At 38.2% G+C, this 24400-nt stretch overlaps 1 protein-coding gene across 2 annotated transcripts; it reads left to right on the top strand.

Annotated features, from left to right (window-relative positions):
- Positions 1 to 6723: 6723 nt before the first annotated feature.
- Positions 6724 to 18678, top strand: LOC137391079 (proton-coupled zinc antiporter SLC30A8-like). 2 transcript variants are annotated; one of them, XM_068077430.1, is made up of 8 exons: positions 6724 to 7238; positions 7403 to 7549; positions 7842 to 7998; positions 8222 to 8415; positions 10854 to 10999; positions 16392 to 16512; positions 16689 to 16823; positions 17692 to 18678. In XM_068077430.1, exons 1-8 carry the CDS (start codon positions 6725 to 6727, stop codon positions 17862 to 17864), a joined length of 1587 nt encoding a protein of 528 aa, XP_067933531.1. In that variant the 5' UTR covers position 6724; the 3' UTR covers positions 17865 to 18678. The 2 variants fall into 2 exon arrangements, with proteins under 2 accessions (XP_067933531.1, XP_067933532.1); XM_068077431.1 differs by lacking the exon at positions 7403 to 7549.
- The last annotated feature ends 5722 nt before the right edge of the window (positions 18679 to 24400 follow it).

The following is a 24400-nucleotide window of genomic DNA, read 5'->3' as shown; positions in this document are numbered from 1 at the left end:
CCGCGCGACCCTATGTTCCGCGCGACCCTATGTTCCGCGCGGCCCTATGTTTCGCGCGGCCCTATGTTTCGCGCGGCCCTATGTTTCGCGCGGCCCTATGTTTCGCGCGGCCCTATGTTTCGCGCGGCCCTATGTTTCGCGCGGCCCTATGTTTCGCGCGGCCCTATGTTTCGCGCGGCCCTATGTTTCGCGCGGCCCTATGTTTCGCGCGGCCCTATGTTTCGCGCGGCCCTATGTTTCGCGCGGCCCTATGTTTCGCGCGGCCCTATGTTTCGCGCGGCCCTATGTTTCGCGCGGCCCTATGTTTCGCGCGGCCCTATGTTTCGCGCGGCCCTATGTTTCGCGCGGCCCTATGTTTCGCGCGGCCCTATGTTTCGCGCGGCCCTATGTTTCGCGCGGCCCTATGTTTCGCGCGACCCTATGTTCCGCGCGACCCTATGTTCCGCGCGACCCTATGTTCCGCGCGACCCTATGTTCCGCGCGACCCTATGTTTCGCGCGGCCCTATGTTTCGCGCGGCCCTATGTTTCGCGCGGCCCTATGTTTCGCGCGGCCCTATGTTTCGCGCGGCCCTATGTTTCGCGCGGCCCTATGTTTCGCGCGGCCCTATGTTTCGCGCGGCCCTATGTTTCGCGCGGCCCTATGTTTCGCGCGGCCCTATGTTTCGCGCGGCCCTATGTTTCGCGCGGCCCTATGTTTCGCGCGGCCCTATGTTTCGCGCGGCCCTATGTTTCGCGCGGCCCTATGTTTCGCGCGGCCCTATGTTTCGCGCGGCCCTATGTTTCGCGCGGCCCTATGTTTCGCGCGGCCCTATGTTTCGCGCGGCCCTATGTTTCGCGCGGCCCTATGTTTCGCGCGGCCCTATGTTTCGCGCGGCCCTATGTTTCGCGCGGCCCTATGTTCCGGCTCTACACTCTTATACAGCTCTACACTCTTATACAGCTCTACACTCTTATACAGCTTTACACTCTTATACAGCTTTACACTCTTATACAGCTCTACACTCTTATACAGCTCTACACTCTTATACAGCTCTACACTCTTATACAGCTCTACACTCTTATACAGCTCTACACTCTTATACAGCTCTACACTCTTATACAGCTCTACACTCTTATACAGCTTTACACTCTTATACAGCTCTACACTCTTATACAGCTCTACACTCTTATACAGCTCTACACTCTTATACAGCTCTACACTCTTATACAGCTCTACACTCTTATACAGCTCTACACTCTTATACAGCTCTACACTCTTCTGCAAAATTGAATGAAATTCTTCAAAATGACGGACAATTTCTAAAACAAATGCACTTATTGCATTTTATATTAAAACCGTCCATACAAAACTACGCTGTTGAAAAAAATACAAATCACTCTGGTGCACTTAAAAGGAAATGGAAGGATCCGACGAAGAAGTGTTTGCTAAAAATCAGTAGTGATAATACACCAAATATTAATTAAATTATTAAAATATTAAACCCGAAAAAAGGCATAATCCAGCTCAGTTTTATATTTATTATCTATGATATGATATAGATAATATGTAGATACAATGTATATAGTAATACAGATATATTATATCTATAGAGTAGAGTAGAGAATGTCTATTAGTAGATCCTAGTCGTAGATATATAGTAATATAGATAATATATAGTAATATAGACAAATTCATAGACTCCTTCATTCTTCTCTTTAATTTATTAGTTGTATACAATGTATTCGTGTAAGCCTAAATTTCTAACCATGAAAACCATGAAACCTGTTTTCTTCACTGTATGATAATACATGTATTAATATATTCCTGTAAGCCTATGTTACGTACTTTGTGATAATATGAAATTATTCTTCTAGGCCTATTTTTTCACTACTTAGTATTATATAGTCACTAGCTGTGCTATCCGGCGTTGCCCAGGTAATAAAAAACTCTGGACAGAAAATTGATTTGTATTTAACATATAACAACATTTACCATTTTAACTTTCAAACTACATATCATGAAAGAAGTGTTTTGTGTAGTTGAAATAAATTAAGAGAAAAATGAAAACAACTGTAAAGGTTTTAAAACTTTGTCAAGCAACTGTAATTTTCAAGCTATTAGCCTGGCACATTGCCAATGAAAAATTGCAATAAGCTGCTAGGCTTCTAATGAGGGTACTCCATGACATTCCGTCAGCATTGTTGTCCAAGTAAAGTTATTCTAATAATAGCTATAGCCGGAATGCAGACAGACATACGACACAAGGACATACTTTGAGAAATATATATATAGATGAGGACCTATGCTCTTAACTAAATAATATTATAAATATAATCATGAGAGCCTATATTCCTCACTTAATAATATTATAAATATAATCATGAGAGCCTATGTTCATCAGTCAATAATATTATAAATATAATCATGAGAGCCTATGTTCATCAGTCAATTGTATTATAAATATAATCATGAGAGCCTATGTTCATCAGTCAATTGTATTATAAATATAATAATGAGAGCCTATGTTCATCAGTCAATAATATTATAAATATAATCATGAGAGCCCATGCTTCTCATTGAATGATATTATGAATATACTCAAAATGCCCATGTACCTCATAGATTAAGCAATAAAAGACCCCTTGGCCCAACCTAGAAATATTTGAGCACTACTTTCACTTCACCTAGAGTATTTTTTGACAGGTAGCAGCTCTTGCTTTAAAATTGGCATACAAGAAAAACTGTTGTGTACAAGACATCATGTAAAAATTTTTGAGTATTGGATTTTTCCTGCCACATGTGATTGGGGTAGTTGAGCTGTTGAAAAGTATTTTACTGATTATGTTCACATCAAATCTAAACTGTAATAGCTTCTTAATAAGCAAATTACAGCAGAAGTTGTTTAATGCTATAGTAATCACTACAGTTCTATACCTGGAAGATTAGGTCTACATAACTTATTTGATTTATAGAATCTGATAAAATTACTGTTTATACTCATGTAAACGTCGGTCTCATGTATAAGTCGATCTCATGTATAAGTCGATCTCATGTATAAGTCGATCTCATGTATAAGTCGATCTCATGTATAAGTCGATCTCATGTATAAGTCGATCTCATGCATAAGTCGATCTCATGTAGGTCGATAGGTCGATCTCAAGTTGATAGGTATTTTTAAGGCAACAATTGCATTGTTATAGGTATTACTCATGTTCAAGTCGACCCCGTAATTCCATAATATTTTAACTGAATTGATTGGAAATTTAATAATTTATAATATGTTTAACAGTGTATATAGTTTATAATTATATCTGAATTAGAATTTTTTTTATATTCGCATTCTATTCAACTTGGTAGCTGCATGTTCATAAACATTCCTCGTGTATAAGTTGACCCCAAAATTTTACATTAATATTCCCAAAAACTCATGAGTACATACGGTAACACCGAATGAAACCTTTCATCTGGCCTGTATTTTTTGAGGAACAATAAAACTTATAAGTATAATATAACTTAATTTAATGTAAATTAAAAGCAGCCAGAAAATACAGGCAGCCGCTTTCTGTGAAATAGTTTTACAAAATATTTCTATTTTGTAATTTTGTAAAAAGAGAAGCGTTCAAAAAGCTCCAATCAGCTGCCTTCACCATAAATTTTAAATATTTTGCTGCATATGTATAAATGGAGTATTAGGCCTACATGTGTGTAGATGACAATGAGAATCGCAGTTCCCAATATTGAGGCATAACATTGCATAATAGGCAGATCAAGGAGGGCACATCTAAACTTACTATTGTCATACATGCAATTAGGTTATTACTACCCCAGCAATTAAAATTCTTTTTTTAATTTTTCTTGAAGAGCTAACAGTTTTTGCTATGAATCCAAAATAAGACTCTACAAGGTTTAAAATGATAGCTGAATGCAATTTTCATTCTAACATTAAAAACAAGTAGAACTCACATAGTGGATAAAAAAGTTATTGTAGCTTAATCTATATTATACGTTTACTCAGTGAATTTTGTTTTTTCAAGTCCAGCTTGGAACAGCCATTTTAATGATGTGATTGGAAAGAAACACCCTTCAATATAGCTCCTCATTTTATGTTTAAAGACGAAAAAGTCCTGTATAAACAATGAGCCACAGTCACTGAAAGAGGTTCGCCTTTCGACGAAAAAATATGGGAAAGACCAATGTAACCTACTGTTTCTGACAGACCATGTGTGGCATAACGATTACTTTGGATTGATGAGTGACTCACGATGTATTCTCTGAAAAGCAAGCAAAACCTTTGGGCTCTGCGTTCAATGACACAATTTATGTTCAAAGTTTTATTGCTTATAAAAAATTCTTATCAGATGCACGTACACATGTATAGTGGAGCTGTTAACAAACCTTAAAGGCTTTTCAAGTGTATTTTTATTTGAGTAATATTTTCAATTTATGCACATTGATAGTTCGAAAAGAAAAAAAATTGTGAAAGTTGGAGGAATGAGTGCAAAACCTCAAGAGACAGTTAGAGCCCCAGGGTTGATACTCTGAAAGAAACACCCACCTGACTAGGCCCAGACTTGACTAGTGTACCCCCAATCACCTGGTTGGTCAATTTGAAATACACTCCCTAAACATTGGGAGTTCCCTAGGGAGCGACCAGGTTCCACGCCCGGCTAAACATCCAGTGTGATTCAAAAGCTATTAAAATAATTTTGCTGCTGGTGAATTCAGCTTGTTTTTGACTGAAAATCACCATGGAACAGTGTGAAGAAAGCTATGAGAAACATGGCGCATTTCACTGGCTTGGCTGTAGAACGCCCCCCCCCCCCTCTGAAATAGCAAATTCACTGACAGTGCCCCATGGTCTGAAAAACCTTCCCTAAAAGTTTAAAACGTGATTTTGGGTCGAGCCTAATGGGCTTTTTGGGGGAGTATTAACCCTGGGGTTAGAGCAAGGCAAACAGACAATTACCGGTAATAGCTACTGAGGGCCAATAAAGTACGCAGTCCAAAAATGATATCATATTTTTCAGATTTTATAACAAAATATTTGGTGTTGTTGAACAAAGCAATGCCCATCAGCACATCCAGGTAGGTGCATTATTAAAAACCAGCACCGAGATATTGCATTAATACCGTCGGCATAGCTAATGCGCCGTGGCGAATCATCAGCCACTTTTACGTCCAGTGTCTGGACAGCAAGAAATTTCCTGATTGAGCCGTAGGGATTTGCGGAATATAACACAGGTGTTCTTTAGCGGGATATTGCCGAGGCCGAGACCGGGCCGTAGTCTACACTAGCCTGTCTTGACAAGCTGTTGTTTTTGCGTAGTTGTCCCCGCGGCGAGCAACAACAGCTTGTCACAAGACGTACTGCACCTGATGCATCAGCTGCACTTATAGGGAGTTGTTCTCTTCCGTCTACGCGGCTTGGCCGCGATGTTATGTCAGTCGCTCCATTGGTAATCATAACGGATTTCACGCAAAAATTTATGTAGAAACAAAACAAGATTACAACGTTTAACCAAAGACCAGTGTCTGTGATAAACTTTAGTAGAACTTAAGAATAAAATAAACTCAAAATAAAATCCATAAGAACAAATAAAACTGACTGATACAAAAATAGAAATAAAACTGACTGAGCGCACAAATAACGACATGTTTAGTCGCTGTTGTTGCCTAAGTTCTCAAATTCTAATAAAGTTTACTGCAGAGAGGTGTCGCCAGTTAAACGTTCTTATCTTAATTTTTCTACATAAATTTTTGCGTGAATTCCAATGATGACTACGATTACCAATGGAGCGACCGGAATAACATCGCAGCCGAGCCGCGTAGACGGAAGAGAACAACTCCTTATAAGTGCAGCTGATGCATCAGGTGCAGTACGTCTTGTGACAAGCTGTTGTTGCTCGCCGCTCGACGGGGGGGGGGACAACTACGCAAAAACAACAGCTTGTCAAGACAGGCTAAGTCTACACACACACACACAAAAACAGCAAAGGTCCACGTAGTTATGAGCAAAAACAAAAGTATTCACCCAAATATCTCACGAATCCTATAGGCAGCACACACAAAAACTAAACCAATTGACAGAGCCACCCATCATGTCAAAATATTCCAAGTTTCAAATCATGTCTTGCACAACTCACCTTATGGTTTATCAAAACTTGTCCTAAAGTCCCTATTAATTTGAGACTGTCCAATTGCTGTTTTAGAAATGGCCGCTGTTGGCCTAACCTAACGTCCTAATTCAACGTCTCAGTAACTATCGGAGCATTGCTGAGTGCTCCCGAACTTTTTGATTCCCTCTTTTAGCAATGCCCCTTTTAGGCTAGCAGCGACCATTTCTAAAACAGCAATCGGACAGTCTCAAATTAATAGGAACTTTGGGACAAGTTTTGAGAAACCATAAGGGAAGTTGTGCAAGACATGACTTGAAACTTGTAATATTTTGACATGATGGTTGGCTCTGTCAATTGATTTTGTTTTTGTGTGTGCTGCTTATTGGATTGGTGAGATATTTGGGTGGATACTTTTGTTTTTGCTCATAACTACGTGGACTTTTGTTGTTTTTTTGTGTGTGTAGACTACGGCCCGGCCTCGGCTTCGGCAATATCCCGCTAAAGGACACCTGTGGAACATAACATGGGGCTCCCAGACTGTCCTCGAAGTTTCTTTTACAAATCTCATTTTTCCTATTAGGTCAATAACAACGTGTAGCGAGTCTACTTCAAACCCAATCGTTCAGTATGGACGACGTTCAACCGCTTCCCCTAACTGATGATGACTTCTTCTCAGATATGGATGGAGATGATTCGTATGCTGGAAATCAAGTGGTTGGGACTGGTAGTAGGCTTGTAATAAGCACGTCGATCAATGAGAATGGACGCAGCTCACGGGCAAACCCATTCAGTGGGACAGAAGTTCGGACTCGAAACATCTCTAATCGCAATCCTAATAAGGCTAATGGTGTCATGAATTCAGTAAATAATGTCAGTGAAAATGCAAACGAAATGCAAATACGCAGCTCAGGAGGACGTACGTTACATGAGAGCGGCAGCAACCAAGATTCGTTGCCAATCAACACCCCTGATGAAGATAATAGTACTAACAACCAAGTGAATCAAACACAGCAATCTTCAAGTTTTGGTATCCGCTCCCATTGTCACGTCACACCTAAATCTGAGGAGGGTAATACCGTCAGAAACCAGCTGATTATTATATCCGTTGTCACTACATTCTTTGCTGGTGGAGAATTGGTTGGTATGTCTTTACTTGATATTTTAAATATAGACCCTTCATATTTATTGATCGGTTATTGTTGTCATAATAACGGTAGCTTGATTGATTTAATTGTTGAAATGGTTTAAGCAAATTGCATTTGTATTGTAAATGCTGCGTAAATTTTTGTGTAAATGCTATTTCAGGTTCAGTCTACTCTGAGAGTGTTGCTAATGCTACCGATACTGTGCATCTAATAAGCGATGTCCTGAGTTTTTTGATAAGTCTTCTAGCTGTGTTTCTAGCCAAGAAAAATCCAACTTCTCGTCTACCTTGGGGTTATCATCGTGCAGGTATCATACACAAAAATACATATACATGTAAACCTAAATGCTATAAATATACATGTGTGATTTAGTCATCTTCGACTGTTATGCTATAAAGGGTTGTTCTATGCAAATTTCAGCCAATGTGCCAATATTTTTTGCAATAATACTCATAGCTATATGGTATGTTAGTATTTTCATTATAGCAACACTAGCGGCATTACTGAGCTGTGGCATGATGCAGTTATCAAAATTCCCAATCAACTGCAAACAGTAGTATTATTATCACAAGCATTTTCATTTCACGCTTTGTTTGTAGAAGTGCTAGGGGCACTGCTCAGTGTCTTCATCATATGGGTGGTAACCGGTGTGCTGGTTTACCTCGCTGCCATGCGAGTCAAATATGGCACTTACGGTCAAGTTGACCCATCGTACATGCTTTGGACTGCGATTGTTGGAGTTATCTTCAATATCATGTAAGTCAATCTCGTCGCCTTTATAACACCTACTGACAACATTTGATCTTTTCATTTTTTGCCAAGTTTTCGGAGCCAGAAAGCTGGAGTGAAAATGCAACATTTACTATGGCGCATTTGCGGGCCACAGACAATGCCTCTCACCCTAGTCGGGATCTTTGGCAATTAACTCATGATTTGGCTAACTTTGTGCTTTCTACTTTAGACCTTTTAAACCTTGTAGCATGGCTGTGGTATTAAATGTGGAGTGGTTCAACTGCAAGGTCTCTCACGGACATAGCCATGGTTCCCATGGGCACAGTCATGGAGGTGACCACTCTGCTCATGGCCATTCACATAGACAGATGACTTCCTCTCGCAGGAGGAATGGGGAATATGAGCAATTGGCTGCTTCAGGCGAGGAGGCTGATGAGAGAGGTTTGCAAGTATTACCTGGCTCATCACTGTTTGTCATGCACTGTCAAGTGTTTTTCTGTATTTCACGATGCGTTACGCTTGTATGCATTGTTGATGCATGGCTGCCTCTTCATTGCAATCTCATGCTTTGATCTGCGCTTCTAGTTTGATTTTGATTTGATTTGATTTGATTTTTATTGCGTAATAATAACATGACAATATGAGTAAAAAAATACACAGAGTAGCAATAGGACATGCCAGATAGCCAGAGGCTAGAGTCAAGGCAGCCCCAGCAAGCAGTAGGAAAAGAAACAGAATCAGCGATAAGCGCACACTCCGGAGCACCAGAGTCAGGAAGGACAGTCCCAAGACGCCCACAGGCGCTCTACCAACTTCGCCTTCAGCTGACCCGGAGCAGAGCCCGCACAATCACTCAAAAATTTATTATATAATTTCATTGCACTAAAAAATATCGATCTCTGTCCCTTAGAAGACAAACACTTTTTCAACTTTAATTGATTTTTACTTTTTAAACGGGTATCTTGACAATGATCTATCATAAAATCTTGCAACTCTTCCATGGGGAAAGAATTTGTTAAAAACATTAGCAGGCGATACTGGAATAAAATTTCAATTGGCATTATTTTTAAAATTTTAAAATTTTTGGAAACTGTTTGATTTGGTTTAAAATTGAGTATTATTCTGATTGCCTTTTTTTGCATGATTAAAAGTTTGTTTAAATCAGTTTTGTTGCCGTGGCCCCAAAACTCGATTCCATAAATTAAAAGAGAATAGAAAAAACTGTAGTACAAATTGATCATGGTTGATTTGTCTAGGTAGGGGCGAATGAAACGTAATATTAGTAATATGTAATTAAGTTTTTTGATGAGACTTTGGATGTGTTTTTTAAAAGTCAAGTTGTTGTCTAACGTGATACCTAAAAATTGAGTCGAATCTTTGATTTGTAGTTGAGAATTGTTTAAAGAAAGGCTTAGATTATAATTTTGAGTGTTTTTAGACGGTGTTTTTAACTTTGATTTTAGTTGTGGAAAGACCTTGTGTAAAGCTCTATCTGTACTAGTGGTAGTATATGGCACTTATATATGACACGGGTATATGACACAGGTATATGACACAGGTATATGACACATGTGCAGTCATACCTCCACACACAAGTTCCCCAACATATGAGAAAACCGAGATACAACAAGAATTTCGAGGGAGAGTTCTTCCTTGAGATATGAGTAATCTTTGAAATACGAACATATGAGTCGGTTTGTGATGGCCACTCGATGGCCAAGTGTGCGAGAGGCTGTTTTTGAAAACAGCAGTGCTCAGTCTCTCTTCACGAATCAGTTTGAAAAAAGTTCTTAAAAGATTTTCTAAAAGTCATAGTAAACTTTTAGCCAAAAAGCCCGAAACCGAAAATGAATAATAAAACATTAAGACGACAAAATTAAAGTTTTGTAAAAGATTAAAACTTAGCTTTAAGTGTGTTTAGTAAGCTAAATTTATTTAAGTTATATTCAAAGTTTCTGTTGCTGTAAAGTTTTTTTCAGACCACCGTTAGTTACTGCGTATGTCGCGAAGGTAAAAACTTTCAGTAGTGTACATAGTAATGTTGCATTTTATTGCAGGTTTTAACAACTAACTAGGTACTTGTTACGTTGTTACACCGTCGTAGTATGTTTTATGGTTTTTCATAGCATGGTAACGGATTAATTTGTATTAAGCAATATTCTATAGGAAATGGTGCCTTGAGACACGAGTAAAGTGACATATGAGCTCACTCCCAGAACGCATTACGCTTGTGTGTCGAGGTATGACTGTATATGACACAGGTATAAGACAACATGTAATAATATCAAAACAGTGTTCACCTAACGATTTTTCTGAAAGTGATTATGCTAGGATTGCACCCTTAGAAAATCAACTGGCAATCAATCACATGGGCAAAAGTGTTCCCTAATTTACATCTGTTCGACATTGTTGCACTCTTATTTAAACTTTGGAAAGTTGAGAGGAGATAATTCTTATGTCAACACTTAGAAACGACGCAATGCTATCTTTTGGTTGTCATTGGTCACAGTTTGTAATGGCTATTATTCTAAAAACTGGCCCTTCAGGCGCATTTTTATCAGATACATTTACTAGTTTGGGTTTTGCTAGTTTTAAATGGTGAGTGTAATCTTATTTATTAATTTAAATACGGCAGCACTCGAGTCAGCATAAATAGACAAAGTTAGTTTGCTGTTAGATTTGACTTTGGTGTCAGTTAGACAACCGCTTTTACTGAATGGAGATTAGGATTGATGAGGTAACCTGGTGAACTGTTAATTATGGGCGTAGCAGCCGTGGGCATCGCTTGTAGTTTTAACAGCTGCCATTAGTTATATAAGTCTCTGTCTAAAATATGACCTGCAGTCTGCCCATACATCTACACCTTATGTGTACTTCAGATACGGATGTTGGAGAGACAGAGGCGAGTAGCAGTAATAAGAAGAAGGAGAAGAATATAGTCATCAGAGCAGCCTTTGTACACATCATTGGTGACTTGATACAGAGCATCGGCGTCTTAATCGCTGCTTTGATTATCAAATTTAAGGTGAGTTCAATTTGGAGCCGTTTCCATTCCTTTCGTGCTGCTGCTATAATTCTCAATTCCAACTATGTATTAGCAGTGCATTGATGGACTAATCTTGATTAGAGGGCAGCTATTCATACATGATCAAGTATAGTTTCGCGATTTGGTCATCGTAAATATGTGACTGATTTACTGTAAGTGACTCGATTACTGTCAGTAAATAATAGTGATGATGATCAACATCATATTTATGTCGAGTCATTTTGATAAGCAAGCGGTATGTGTGTGTAGTAGTTTTGATTAGAGGACAACTCTACTAAACACACACTTCGTGTAACAAGAGCAGCGTGAGGATGGTTTAAGTTAGTATTTACCGAGTACTGCTAGTGAATACAGTACTGTTGTTAATGGCTATAAATTTAGATTTCAGCGATTAAGTCTCAGGTAATGATCTTAATGTTAATGGTTATTATGACCAAGGAGCTAGGCCAAATATTTTAATAAACACGCAAATGGTTGGCTCGGCTTAGGTTCATACTTTCACTCTCTTTATCTACAACAATCTCTAAACTAGTCAGGTAGAATATGGTGCATGCAGGTGGTTGGTGGAATAGATGGCCCACCTGCGCAGATGATAACACGAGTAAAAAAATACATGCAGTTTCGCAGTAAGAATCACCAGCTAGTCTGAGAAGTGGAATAAACCTTTCCCTTGTATCTAACCTTCTAGAGGTGGTCTTCCTACTCTGGCCTTTAGACATTCTTGTGGCTGACATGAGGCCTTTTTTCAATCCAAGAAAGCACTGATAACTAAAATAATTTCATATCTCGTTTGGGATGAAATACTATAATTTAGAAACAGGTTGCATTCACTACAAATCAAATATTCACCTTATTTTTTACCAATCCTCAAACTCTAAAATGTTCTGCATTTGTCCTGAAGATGCAGTAATGATGGTAAGGGTGTCAATAGCGACATATGTAGGTCAAGTATATGGGTCGGTATCAATCAGCACTGATATGTGGGTTGAGTATCTAGGTCGGTGCCGACTGATCTTGTCGATACAAACCTGAAACTTAAGATACTCTCTACAAATACGCTGTTGATCATAATAACAGTACCTCAGCCTACCACACTAATAAATATAATAAACTGTATGTTTTTATCGCTCAGGTAAATAATATAAATTGAATCCTACCCGAGCATGTAGCCGATAAATTCAGTGAATAATTTTCTTGTTTTAGTCAAGAGGTAAATAATATGATCATGTTTTACATTTGAAGTGATAAAAATTATCGCAACCAATCATGGGCTTGAAACGTCCTGCAATATTTCTCTCTACTTACATTAAGAAATTAAACTTACATTTTTTTCAATATTTACAAATAATTAGATATTTGTAAATATCTCGACTGTAAATATCTACAGTCTGAACAATATAATAACTATTTTATTATATTGCTCGTAATAAAAGAAACAATCAAAAGTGAACATAAAACATATGGATTAGCTTAGTTTTTAATGAGGTTTGGTATCTGGATCAGCTACAGTATATGATTTAAAATCTGGTCATCTTTAATCTATTCTGATAGTTAGTAATCTTCCAGTACGCTTCTCCATTAGTACATAGCATATTGCTAGAGCAACTAGCACTATGCTATGTACTACGATCAAGTTAAAGAAGTCGACAGACACCTTGATTGAACTAGTTCATCTTTTCCCCTCCCATGAGAGTTTTTGTACCGATATTTTACCTACACGCTCACTTGTTGATAAAACTAATATAGAGCTATGATTGTATGTCATGGAATAGTTTACTACGTCGAGGCTTACGGCTAGTTATTTACCAGCTTCCATCTTATTCATCGTGTTTCTTTGGGCCTTTGAATTTCCCAACTCCTAGTCATCTATACTTTTGCGTTGTTTTCAAGGCATTATTTAAGAATTCCAGGAAAATAAATTCTGCCCAAGTATGACGTACTGATATAATTAACAGCGTGTGTTGATAATTTACTGCCAGCTGATAACCTCTTATCTCAGAGTGGATATGAAGTGGGTGCAAGCGTTTATCTAATGGACATAAAGGTGGTGTCAGACCATTGCCTTTTGGCTTACAGCGTAGCACCATTCAATATCATTGATGCGTATTGTCAAATGTAATCGTTTGTTTGCTCTGTATAGTTGGTTGCACTTAACCTATTAGCACTGTTCAACATAATGCTATTTGTTACAATTACCAAACTCCCTGTAGTTTCTCTCATAGTACTTCATTGCAGTGCGCTGCAATGAGGGGGCGATGAGACTCCCCATTTCGAGTTCCTAAAAAGATGTGGTTTTTGATCTAAAGCAGTAGTCTCATAATATCGATACTTGTTATGTTACAACAAACTTAGAACTTGAAAAATTATCATTTGTGAAGGCTGTTTCAATCCATTTTGCCCAGCTGAACGTTTAGTTCATTGATTTAGGCTTGAAGTGTTTATCTGTATCATCTTTGTACTTCAAGGTCACCTTTGCCATGTCATAGAGAGATGAAATTATGTTGCAATCTCCCATTGTAAGAAACATGTTTTACCCATCGATAACACACACAACTGTAACGCATAGACCTTGTAGCTACTAGTGTACGTAGCTTATTACTCTAAAGTATAGATATTGTAGCCAATGGTATAGCACATTACACTAAGGTATAGAGATTGTAGCCAATGGTATAGCACATTACACTAAGGTATAGAGATTGTAGCCCATGACTTTGTGTGTTGCAACAAACAACTAAGAAGCAATGGTCATAATGACACGGAGTGCCAAGTGCTCATATTCATTTGCTGAGTGTTATTCGTCATTTTATACACTGTGTTGGTAGGGACATTTTATACACTGTGTTGGTAGGGACATTTTGTACACTGTGTTGGTAGGGACATTTTATACTCTGTGTTGGTAGGGACGTTTTATACTCTGTGTTGGTAGGGACATTTTATACTCTGTGTTGGTAGATACGTTTTATACTCTGTGTTGGTAGGGACGTTTTATACTCGTGTTGGTAGGGACGTTTATACTCTGTGTTGGTAGGGACATTTTATACTCTGTGTTGGTAGGGACGTTTTTACTCTGTGTTGGTAGGGACATTTTATACTCTGTGTTGGTAGGGACGTTTTATACTCTGTGTTGGTAGGGACGTTTTATACTCTGTGTTGGTAGGGACGTTTTATACTCTGTGTTGGTAGGGACGTTTTATACTCTGTGTTGGTAGGGACATTTTATACTCTGTGTTGGTAGGGACATTTTATACTCTGTGTTGGTAGGGACATTTTATATTCTGTGTTGGTAGGGACGTTTTTACTCAACAACTAAAGCAAGGGTCATTAGTTATATAGAAATGAAACTCTGGTTTGCCTTAGGTGTGCTGACGTGTATAACTACGCAATAGTCAGTCAATGTCGCTCAATTGAAAAGGTCAAGAGTGTTTTAGCAATTTTGAACTTATATGAATAGTTGTGTGCTACACGCGCTACACAGTAATGAGGATGGTATAAGGACTCTTTTTTCAATTTTTTTCATTTTTTCAACTTGCTTTAGTATTTTCAACTTTTGTGAAAGTTGAGGCTTTAACTAATGTGTTCAACTAATGTGTTCAACTGATGTGTTCAACTGACGTGTTCAACTGACGTGTTCAACTAATGTGTTCAACTGATGTGTTCAACTGATGTGTTCAACTGATGTGTTCAACTAATGTGTTCAACTGATGTGTTCAACTAATGTGTTCAACTAATGTGTTCAACTAATGTGTTCAACTAATGTGTTCAACTAATGTGTTCAACTGATGTGTTCAACTAATGTGTTCAACTGATGTGTTCAACTAATGTGTTCAACTAATGTGTTCAACTGATGTGTTCAACTGATGTGTTCAACTGATGTGTTCAACTAATGTGTTCAACTGATGTGTTCAACTGATCTGTTCAACTGACGTGTTCAACTGACGTGTTCAACTGATGTGTTCAACTAATGTGTTCAACTAATGTGTTCAACTGATGTGTTCAACTAATGTGTTCAACTAATGTGTTCAACTGATGTGTTCAACTGATGTGTTCAACTAATGTGTTCAACTGATGTGTTCAACTAATGTGTTCAACTGATGTGTTCAACTGACGTGTTCAACTAATGTGTTCAACTGACGTGTTCAACTGATGTGTTCAACTGATGTGTTCAACTGACGTGTTCAACTAATGTGTTCAACTGACGTGTTCAACTGATGTGTTCAACTGATGTGTTCAACTGACGTGTTCAACTGATGTGTTCAACTGATGTGTTCAACTGATGTGTTCAACTAATGTGTTCAACTGACGTGTTCAACTAATGTGTTCAACTGATGTGTTCAACTAATGTGTTCAACTGATGTGTTCAACTAATGTGTTCAACTAATGTGTTCAACTGATGTGTTCAACTGATGTGTTCAACTAATGTGTTCAACTGATGTGTTCAACTGATCTGTTCAACTGACGTGTTCAACTGACGTGTTCAACTGATGTGTTCAACTAATGTGTTCAACTAATGTGTTCAACTGATGTGTTCAACTAATGTGTTCAACTAATGTGTTCAACTGATGTGTTCAACTGATGTGTTCAACTGATGTGTTCAACTAATGTGTTCAACTGATGTGTTCAACTAATGTGTTCAACTGATGTGTTCAACTAATGTGTTCAACTGATGTGTTCAACTGACGTGTTCAACTGATGTGTTCAACTGACGTGTTCAACTGATGTGTTCAACTGATGTGTTCAACTGACGTGTTCAACTGATGTGTTCAACTGATGTGTTCAACTGATGTGTTCGACTAATGTGTAACAACTTCCCTGCTGCATCTACTGTATGTCAAGAACACAGTTCTCAATGAGATTTAATTCTCCAAGGACGCTTAGTCGTCCAATCCGATTGGCTGCCTATTGTTTGAATATTGGACAGGGCTGCATCCTGCGGCTTCACCAAAGTCCCATGATATGATGAATCTTGAATTAGAGCCTCACATTGACTGCTGTTGTGATTACCTGTGCAATTATTACATACATTACAGAAATATTCTTGTCAAGACCCTTCAAGCAGGTAGTGTAACTTACTGCGCATTTTCATGTAACCCGTGTGAGGCACGAAGTGTCTCTATCATATGCCCTAATACACCACAACTATCATACTGGTCTTGCATCAAATAATCCAGCCTCTTGTGTACTCTTATCCATACTCTCAAGGAGCCGGGACCAACATCAGCACATGGTTATCTTACAAGGAGCTGTTGTAGGTTTAACTTCAAGCCTCTAACACCACCCGATGCAAGCTTCTACTGCATGCGCATTCACTTACTACCCCAGCTCCCTCCCACTGGTGTCTCACTACATTCTTTAAATCCCTTCCTGTCTGCAGGGTGCTGAGGAGAATTCAGTCTATCGCTTAGCTGATCCAATTTGCACATTTATTTTCTCCGTTTTGGTGCTGATTACCACTACAACTGTAATCACTGATGCCTTCTACATATTAATGGAAGGTGAGCTCATTTGCTTCACTTCATGATTGAAAGTCACAGGTTTTACGTATATCGGCTAGCATAACCCCCAAATGTCCAATGATATGTTATATCCAACTTATTTTGCTGGTTTAAGAATAGTTTGTTGGCTTCATGTGTGGACTGTATATCGATCCAGATTATATTTTTACCTCTAGCCGCTCCAAAACAAATCAACTACAGCAACATCTATGAAAGACTAATGCGACTTGGAGGTGTTAAATCAGTTCATAGCCTCAAGATCTGGTCTCTAACGCCTAATTCTGTCAGCGCCTCTGTGCACTTAGCTGTTGGTAAGTATATGTAGAAGCGGGCAGTAGCTGTTCCTAATTGTCTAAAACGGCTCTCTCCTATCACCATAGCTCAAACACTATGTATTTATAAATGGAGCTTGTCACCTGCACACCGTTGTCATCTACACTCCTTTGTCACCTACACACCTGCCATCTACTTATACTTGTCACTTACATGTGCTTATCATTTCAACGCTTTTGACATCTACACCTTGTCATCTACACACGCGTTGCTAGCACTAGTGATGTCTTGCTACAGATTCTCAGTTTTTGGTTAGCTAGCATAGCCATAACTACCATTACAGTAAGACAAACTTTTGTAAGGCCAAGATCTGTCAAATGTGTGTATCTGGTGAATGAAGGCATTTCTGTAGCTTCAGTTAATTTATACCTTGTTTTAAGATTTACCACACGCTGTTGTATCTGATTCACCTAAGGTTCTAGTCACTGCATCCTGGAACAGCAAATAACCATAGTTTTAGCATAGTTATAGCCTTATAGTTACTATCACAATACATATTCGAAAAACAGGAATAATGATGTTTTGTCAATACCTGCTGTTACTTGCCAACGGTTAATTTCTTGCTGTTACCTGACAACATTTAAGCTGTCAGTTTTGAACTTCTCACTGCTGCATTACTACAAACTAAAGTTGTTATCCTGACAAGCCAATTTAGTGTTGGCTGAATAAGCCCAGCTTGTTGGCAAATTATATTCAGTGTGCTATGATTTATTGTAGACAGATTTGTTATGCCAGCTTTAAGATTCTGTGCGGTGTTAGGATCTTTTTAATTGTGTTGCCTTCTCTTGCTTTTGCTAGCAGTCTCTCACTAGAGTTGTCTTCTCTATAATGAAGCGATGTTTGTAGATCCCAACCATCCATTCCCCTTTGAGCTCGTTTCAAAGGCCAATGAAGTTCTACGCGAAGACGAGGTAATCACTCGCTCTACAGTGCAGGTGGAAGTCTATGATGATCATAATGCAAAGAATTGTATGCAGTGTTTGCATCCAAAGCCTCCCAACAGCTCTCTCGTTGTATAAACCTTGGTGCATTCGCTAACAGCTAATGGCCCCGGTGACAGGCCCATCTGTTGATTATACTAAAGCTATATAGGGCTCGGTGATTTTGTTTTACTTCCTACAGTTTAACTTTAGCCAAGAATATAATAGAATATATCTGGAGATTTATTTTACCACTTGATAAAAATTTAAATTCTTGTAATGGATCTCTTGTCATGCTATGGACGTGTGGGCTGGCATTAATACCTACCTACCTAGCTGATATATTTTTATTATTTAATGTTGACAAGATAGGTGTAGTGGGTAGCAACATGCTGAAACCTATGCATGTCTGCTGTTATACCATCGCTGGACAGTATAGCGCACTGCCTTAGACTTACCATAGTCAATACTTCGAGAGAACTAGATGAATATCCCAGCAAACTTCTTTGTAGTATTTTATAAAAATATTTTTGGCACATTCCTGAGTGCCTCTGCTGGGCCACTGATATTATCATTCTTGACATTCTAATATATATTTCTTCAGTGTCTCATCAGCAGTGATGGGTAACTGAACCATGTATTGCAACTAAATTTATTTTTATACGCTGAAAGATGCATTCTTGCAAGTGACAAGTGTCTTCAAAAAGTTCAAGTGATTCTGGTTTTGTTATAATAATTATATGCACGAGTTAACAATGCTGATCACAGCTATATAACGAAGTACTGTATTTTTATATAAATTTCTTGATACGTGAAGGCTTATTCCTGATAGTTACAAACCTCGCATTAGTATCTACAACTTTCCATAGATTTTGGTTTTTATATAACAACAAATAAACACAAGTGAATGCAATGCTTTACTGTTCACCCACCTGTACAGTTTCATTTATTTTGGGTAATTTATTTTCATAGATGAAGCCTTCCAATATGTAACCATCAGTTTTTAGTCTGGCAACTTGTATTGGTATAACATTTGTAATATGCTTCTAGTCATGTAGATATCTGTTAATGATAAAAGCAGTGGATGCTATGTTATGCCGTACAGTAACATATCTAAATAACATAAATATTCAAATTGGCTCACGAGTATGCTCAGAAAAGATCTTGTGTGAGTGGTTCATCAATGCTTAGCGGTGAACTGACGCAGGGATTTGTCTTACTCCTATGTTAATTCTTCTTGGTATGTTTTCTAGCAAAATTGTCATATTCGGTTGAATCGACAACAATTTGACTTCCGTGGTACTTTGTTATGACCCGTAGACTGTAGCCATGAGAAATCAGATTATTATTTCTGTGCTCTGTTGGAGCAGCCTGCAGAGCCTTACAACTATTCATTACTTCAGTAAGTTGTGTTAAACTTGGTATCACAGGCTTCCTGATACAAGGATCAGTGCTTATTCTTTTCACATTTTGATCACGAGTCACTGACAGGGCTGTGGATCTGGAAGCGAAGAGAGTATCTTGATTGGCTTGATGTTTGGCAACTACATCTGGCAGTCGAATTTCATCTGGTGAATTCATTGTTCGTACATCTGATCTGATTATGACAGGAACACTCGCTGCAACAGCTGTACGCTTATCTCGAATAGAAAAACTAGCGCGCTCCGCAGGCTTCAACCTGACTGATGGAGTTGTCTGCACGCTTCTGGCCTTCAGCCGCTCATCTTTAACCAATGTGCACTTGTCTCCTTTGATTGCGTCATCAAAGTCATTCTTTTCTGTTTCCTCTACCTCGTCAGTGACTGATTCTGAGCGCAGACATGGAGAACTGATTTGCTTACAACTCTTGGGTACGAGAGAAGTAGACGGACGCTTTGTTAAAAGTTGCTCAGAGTTTGTTACGACGAAATCTGCTTCCTTAGTATTTGGCTCACAGCTTTTACAGCATATCTGTGATGGATTTCGAAGTAAATTTCTAATTTGAGACACTTGGTAATAGTCGTCCGAGTTTTTATTGGAGTGGATACTCAGTGACTTGCTGATATCAAATGAAGTAGTGTGCCGAAAAGACTCCTTCCTTGCTTGCCTTCTTGCGATTGAACCAGACCACAGTTTAGTTTTTCTGTGGAATAGCTGCCGTAAGTGAGCAGTTTTGAACATATGACATTTAGTTGCTGGGAACTTATCTCCTCCGGCTTGTTTTGCCGCCACTCCATGTGGATGGTGTTTCAGCTGTTTTAATTGGTCTTTCGTTAGTTTCTCTCGAATCTCTTTTGGCATTCGATTTGTTTCTAGAAATATATAGCGCCTCTCTCGAAAATCATCAGGAGGAAACTGAATTTCAAAGCTGGTCTCGCGTCTTACTTGACTTTTCTCTGATGAAACTTGCATGCCGCTTTCTCTCGTATCTTTCCCTCTGTGATTAGCATCAACAGTTGGTTGTTGGTTTGACACCTAAAAGCCATGTAATAGGAGTGAACTATGACTTGTCACGCATACAATTGTACTAGCGATGGCATGCAATAAAGAACAGACAAACACTCTCGAATGCTTACCTAGTCCTGAACAAGCATTTGAAAATGGCACTGTTTGTATTTTTGTATCAAATTCAAGAATGAGAAATTTGACTGCCTGCATGACACCTCTTTTAAGGGAGGCAGCGTCAGCTCAAATAAACTCGAACAGCTATGTCTATAAATGATTGCTGCCAATTCTTCTGACAAAGTCTTTTCTACTAATCACACAGTGCGCTGAAAAGCGACAGCCACAAGTCTTTGTCATTAATAGAATGAAATGGATTATAAACGGAGGCTTAAGAGTTTAAGCACCTCTGTATCACTTAGATAAACCAATTTATGGCACGAATGCTGCCAATTCATGCGAGTTATAGTCTGACCTGTGACTGTAGATGCTGAATTTTTTGTCTTCATTAAAACAAGAAGCTAAAATTTTAGCTGAACCAGTCGGTAATGCCTCTCCGCTGTCACTTTCAAGAGCTTGTTGGTCGTATTAAAATAGGCTAAGCGGCGCAGTTTAATGTCGTCATTTACCTCGTGTTTAATTCATGCATTATTCAAGGTTTCTGATTAGAAATTCTTAGGAAATAAGATCCTATGATACTTCATTATTTGTTTTACCTTTTTAAGTCTGTTTTATCTCCTCTGAGTGATGAATTGCTGGTCAGCGATGAAGCAAAACAGCAGTGATAAAGCTCTTTCTCGTGGACTCGGATTCTTTGCTGAATATCATGCATCATTTGCCTTTCTCTATGCAAATTTTTGTTTTTAATTCGAATCCATTAGCGGGTCTTTATTACTCTCTAGAAAGGCATATAATCGTTAAGGCTGTATAGGAGGGCTAATGTTAGTCCAATAATTGTCTCCTAATTAGATGCTTGTTTTCAACTTGTTTAATGAAGAGACGCCAATCAATAAAAGTCTTAGAATATCAATGCATACTTTATGCTCTTTTGTATGCGTAGATTCAAAGCATCATCTAAAAATATTTTTAACTATCCATCCTGGTTATTCTACTTAATACGTCGCTAGTCAAAAGCTCAGACCATTGCTCAACAATGCGACGTTACAACTTATTAGCTATGCCGAAAATATCTACGCTAACCTTCCAGAGCTCATGAACACTTCATGGTCATGGATGCAACATGTTTACAAAGTGCTGTAGCTAAGAGATGTTACCCAAATTGCTCCAGATCGTCTGTTATAGCTACCTAGCTATAACCTCCTATGTCAGTTTACCATAGAATACCAGTTATTCCAATGTCTATAACTGATAACTATACACTAAAAAGGGCATTTACAAGCACCTACATTCTTAGAGTCATATCTAGTTCAGGAAACATTAATACTCCCTAAAAAACAGTCTGATCGCATCTAAGTGTTTTTGGATTGTCAGTTGGATTGAATCACAATCACTTGTTTCTTTGGTAGATAAACAGCTGTAGCTCAAACTAAACTATAAGGTATGTGTAAGATGGTTGTTTGTAGAGGGTGGCGCTGTTGCAGGACACGGCCGACACGCCGTTACAAGATGTGATGCCAGCTAGCTAACACATCTAGTTATAAATAACCTCATCTGTTTTTAAGAATAACACAGTAATGTTTTGTTTTTAAAAATATCAAGAAGACCCATATAGAGGTGGTATTTAATGCAAACTCTTCTGCAAAAGATCTTGACACACCTGCAAGTACTTGTAGCATAGGTGTCATGGCAGTGTATACCTACAGGTACTTGTAGCATAGGTGTCATGGCAGTGTATACCTACATGTACCTGTAGCATAGGTGATATGGCAGTGTATACCTACAGGTACTTGTAGCATAGGTGTCATGGCAGTGTATACCTACAGGTACTTGTCGCATAGGTGTCATGGCAGTGTGTACCTACAGGTACTTGTAGCATAGGTGTCATGGCAGTGTATACCTACAGGTACTTGTAGCATAGGTGTCATGGCAGTGTATACCTACAGGTACTTGTAGCATAGGTGACATGGCAGTGTATACCTACATGTACCTGTAGCATAGGTGTCATGGCAGTGTATACCTACATGTACCTGTAGCATAGGTGACATGGCAGTGTATACCTACATGTACCTGTAGCATAGGTGACATGGCAGTGTATACCTACAGGTACTTGTAGCATAGGTGACATGGCAGTGTATACCTACAGGTACTTGTAGCATAGGTGACATGGCAGTGTATACCCACAAATACCTGCTCATCAGCACAGTTTAGACCTACAGATACTTACTCACCATGGGAGCATAGACACTCAATCACTTGCTCATCATTGTCAAGAACTTAGTTGATTATGGAAAATAATTATATTGACTGCAGTAGCATTAAAAATGACCACAGTTTCCTTCCTCTGAGATACCTAAACACAAGTCCTGAATGGAGACTGTTTACAGAAATAGCCCATTTATCTCACTTTTTCTTTAACTTCACGGATACATGTAATCTTGCTCTCAGCTGTTTTCCATAATAAGGTCTGTTACCGCGATTAAAAGCCGAGATTAAAAGTTGTTGACAAAATTATACATTTTGTATATTATTAAATTTATTTAAAAAGCTGTATTGAGAATGCTCTGTCTCCCCGAATGGTTTGGCCAAAACATGTATAGTAAGTCTTCCTTGCAGCACTCACAAGAATGAGCGGGTTCTAATCGTAGACCTATTTCACATATTTAAGGCTCCAGAGCAATCCGGAACATCCTTGGCTAATCATTAGTCAATTTCAAACCTGTTAACCTTTTTAGCAGATTTTCAATATCCGACTATTAAAATATAATTTTTTATTGTATTTGTGTCAACTTAAACTTTTGCTCTTTCATTATGAATAACTTTGAAGAAATCAACAATGTAAACTACATTATTGATTTTGTGATACCTTTTCTACATTAAAGCATATATAGCATGCTGTATGTTTCATTTACTTCTATACAAACTGTTATTTATGTTCATTAAGTGTAAGTTAATGTTGTCACAAAAGTTGACAAGTTCTGATGTCCTAGTTTGTGACACATGATCATGATATTCCAACTATTTCTATAATAGATCATCACGAATATTCTAAATCAATCTAGAATGGCTAAAAACTTGTTTTAGCTTTATAGATTTCTAGCATTCTAGCATTATATATTCTAGAATCAATCTAGAATCTATAATGCTTATATGTAATTACATTGTATCTAATATTACACAGAAAGTTATGGTTGGGCAGGTCGTAGATAGATATTAAGATTATTTACACCAGTCAATGCTGTTTAGAGCTAATTAGATCATGTGACAAAAAAATTAAAGTAAATTATGTGTATTGAAAGAAAAAGCTTCTTTTGTATATTGCTGTTCTATAACATAAATTGGCAAGGTGCTGGTGTCTGGTATAAGGTATAATGATTTTTGCTAAAGTAGGAATGTGACGGATGGTTAGGCAGATCGGAGATACGATTTGAGTATTTTTATAAGTAAATATATAAAAACACATTTAGCTCCTAGGTTTAGGCAATGAGCAGAACTGTTCATATCCGATAACATAACTCTAAAGCATAATTTTTAAAAGAGTTCCAATTTTTCTTCATCAGTCTTTTATACAATTGGATACCTTAAAGCAGGATACAAAATAAGCAAGTTACAAATTTGGTAAAAGAGTGATAGGCCTTTTTGTTTTCCACCTATCTTTCTGAAGCTGACTTAGAGCACGAGTTGATGGTCTAGTTTTTGTGATAGTAAAGTCAACATGGCTTCATGACTTAAGAACTGTAAATGATTGTCTATTTGTATTCCCAGAAGCCTGACACTGTCAGTAATTTTATGTTCACATTGTTTATAGTGATAAAAGGCCTGCATACCAGTTCTCCTGATGGGAAAATTGATGGTTTGTGACTTGGGAGTATCTAGGGACATGGAGTTCTGTTTACATCAAAGTGATGCATAATCTGCTGCATGTAGTAATAGGTTTTGGCAAGGAATCGATATTGTTGATTTATTCTTGGTTGATTCAATGACTGTCTTTCCATATCATTTTACAGTGTCATATAAGGTAGTGTCATCAGCATACTTTATACGTTACACACTTGGCTTGAGGTCATGCACAAAAGCATAGACCTCAAATAGACATA

This window comes from Watersipora subatra, chromosome 3 (genome assembly GCF_963576615.1).
Source record: "Watersipora subatra chromosome 3, tzWatSuba1.1, whole genome shotgun sequence".
NCBI lineage: Eukaryota > Metazoa > Bryozoa > Gymnolaemata > Cheilostomatida > Watersiporidae > Watersipora > Watersipora subatra.
This window is presented reverse-complemented; position numbering and strand designations above follow the sequence as displayed.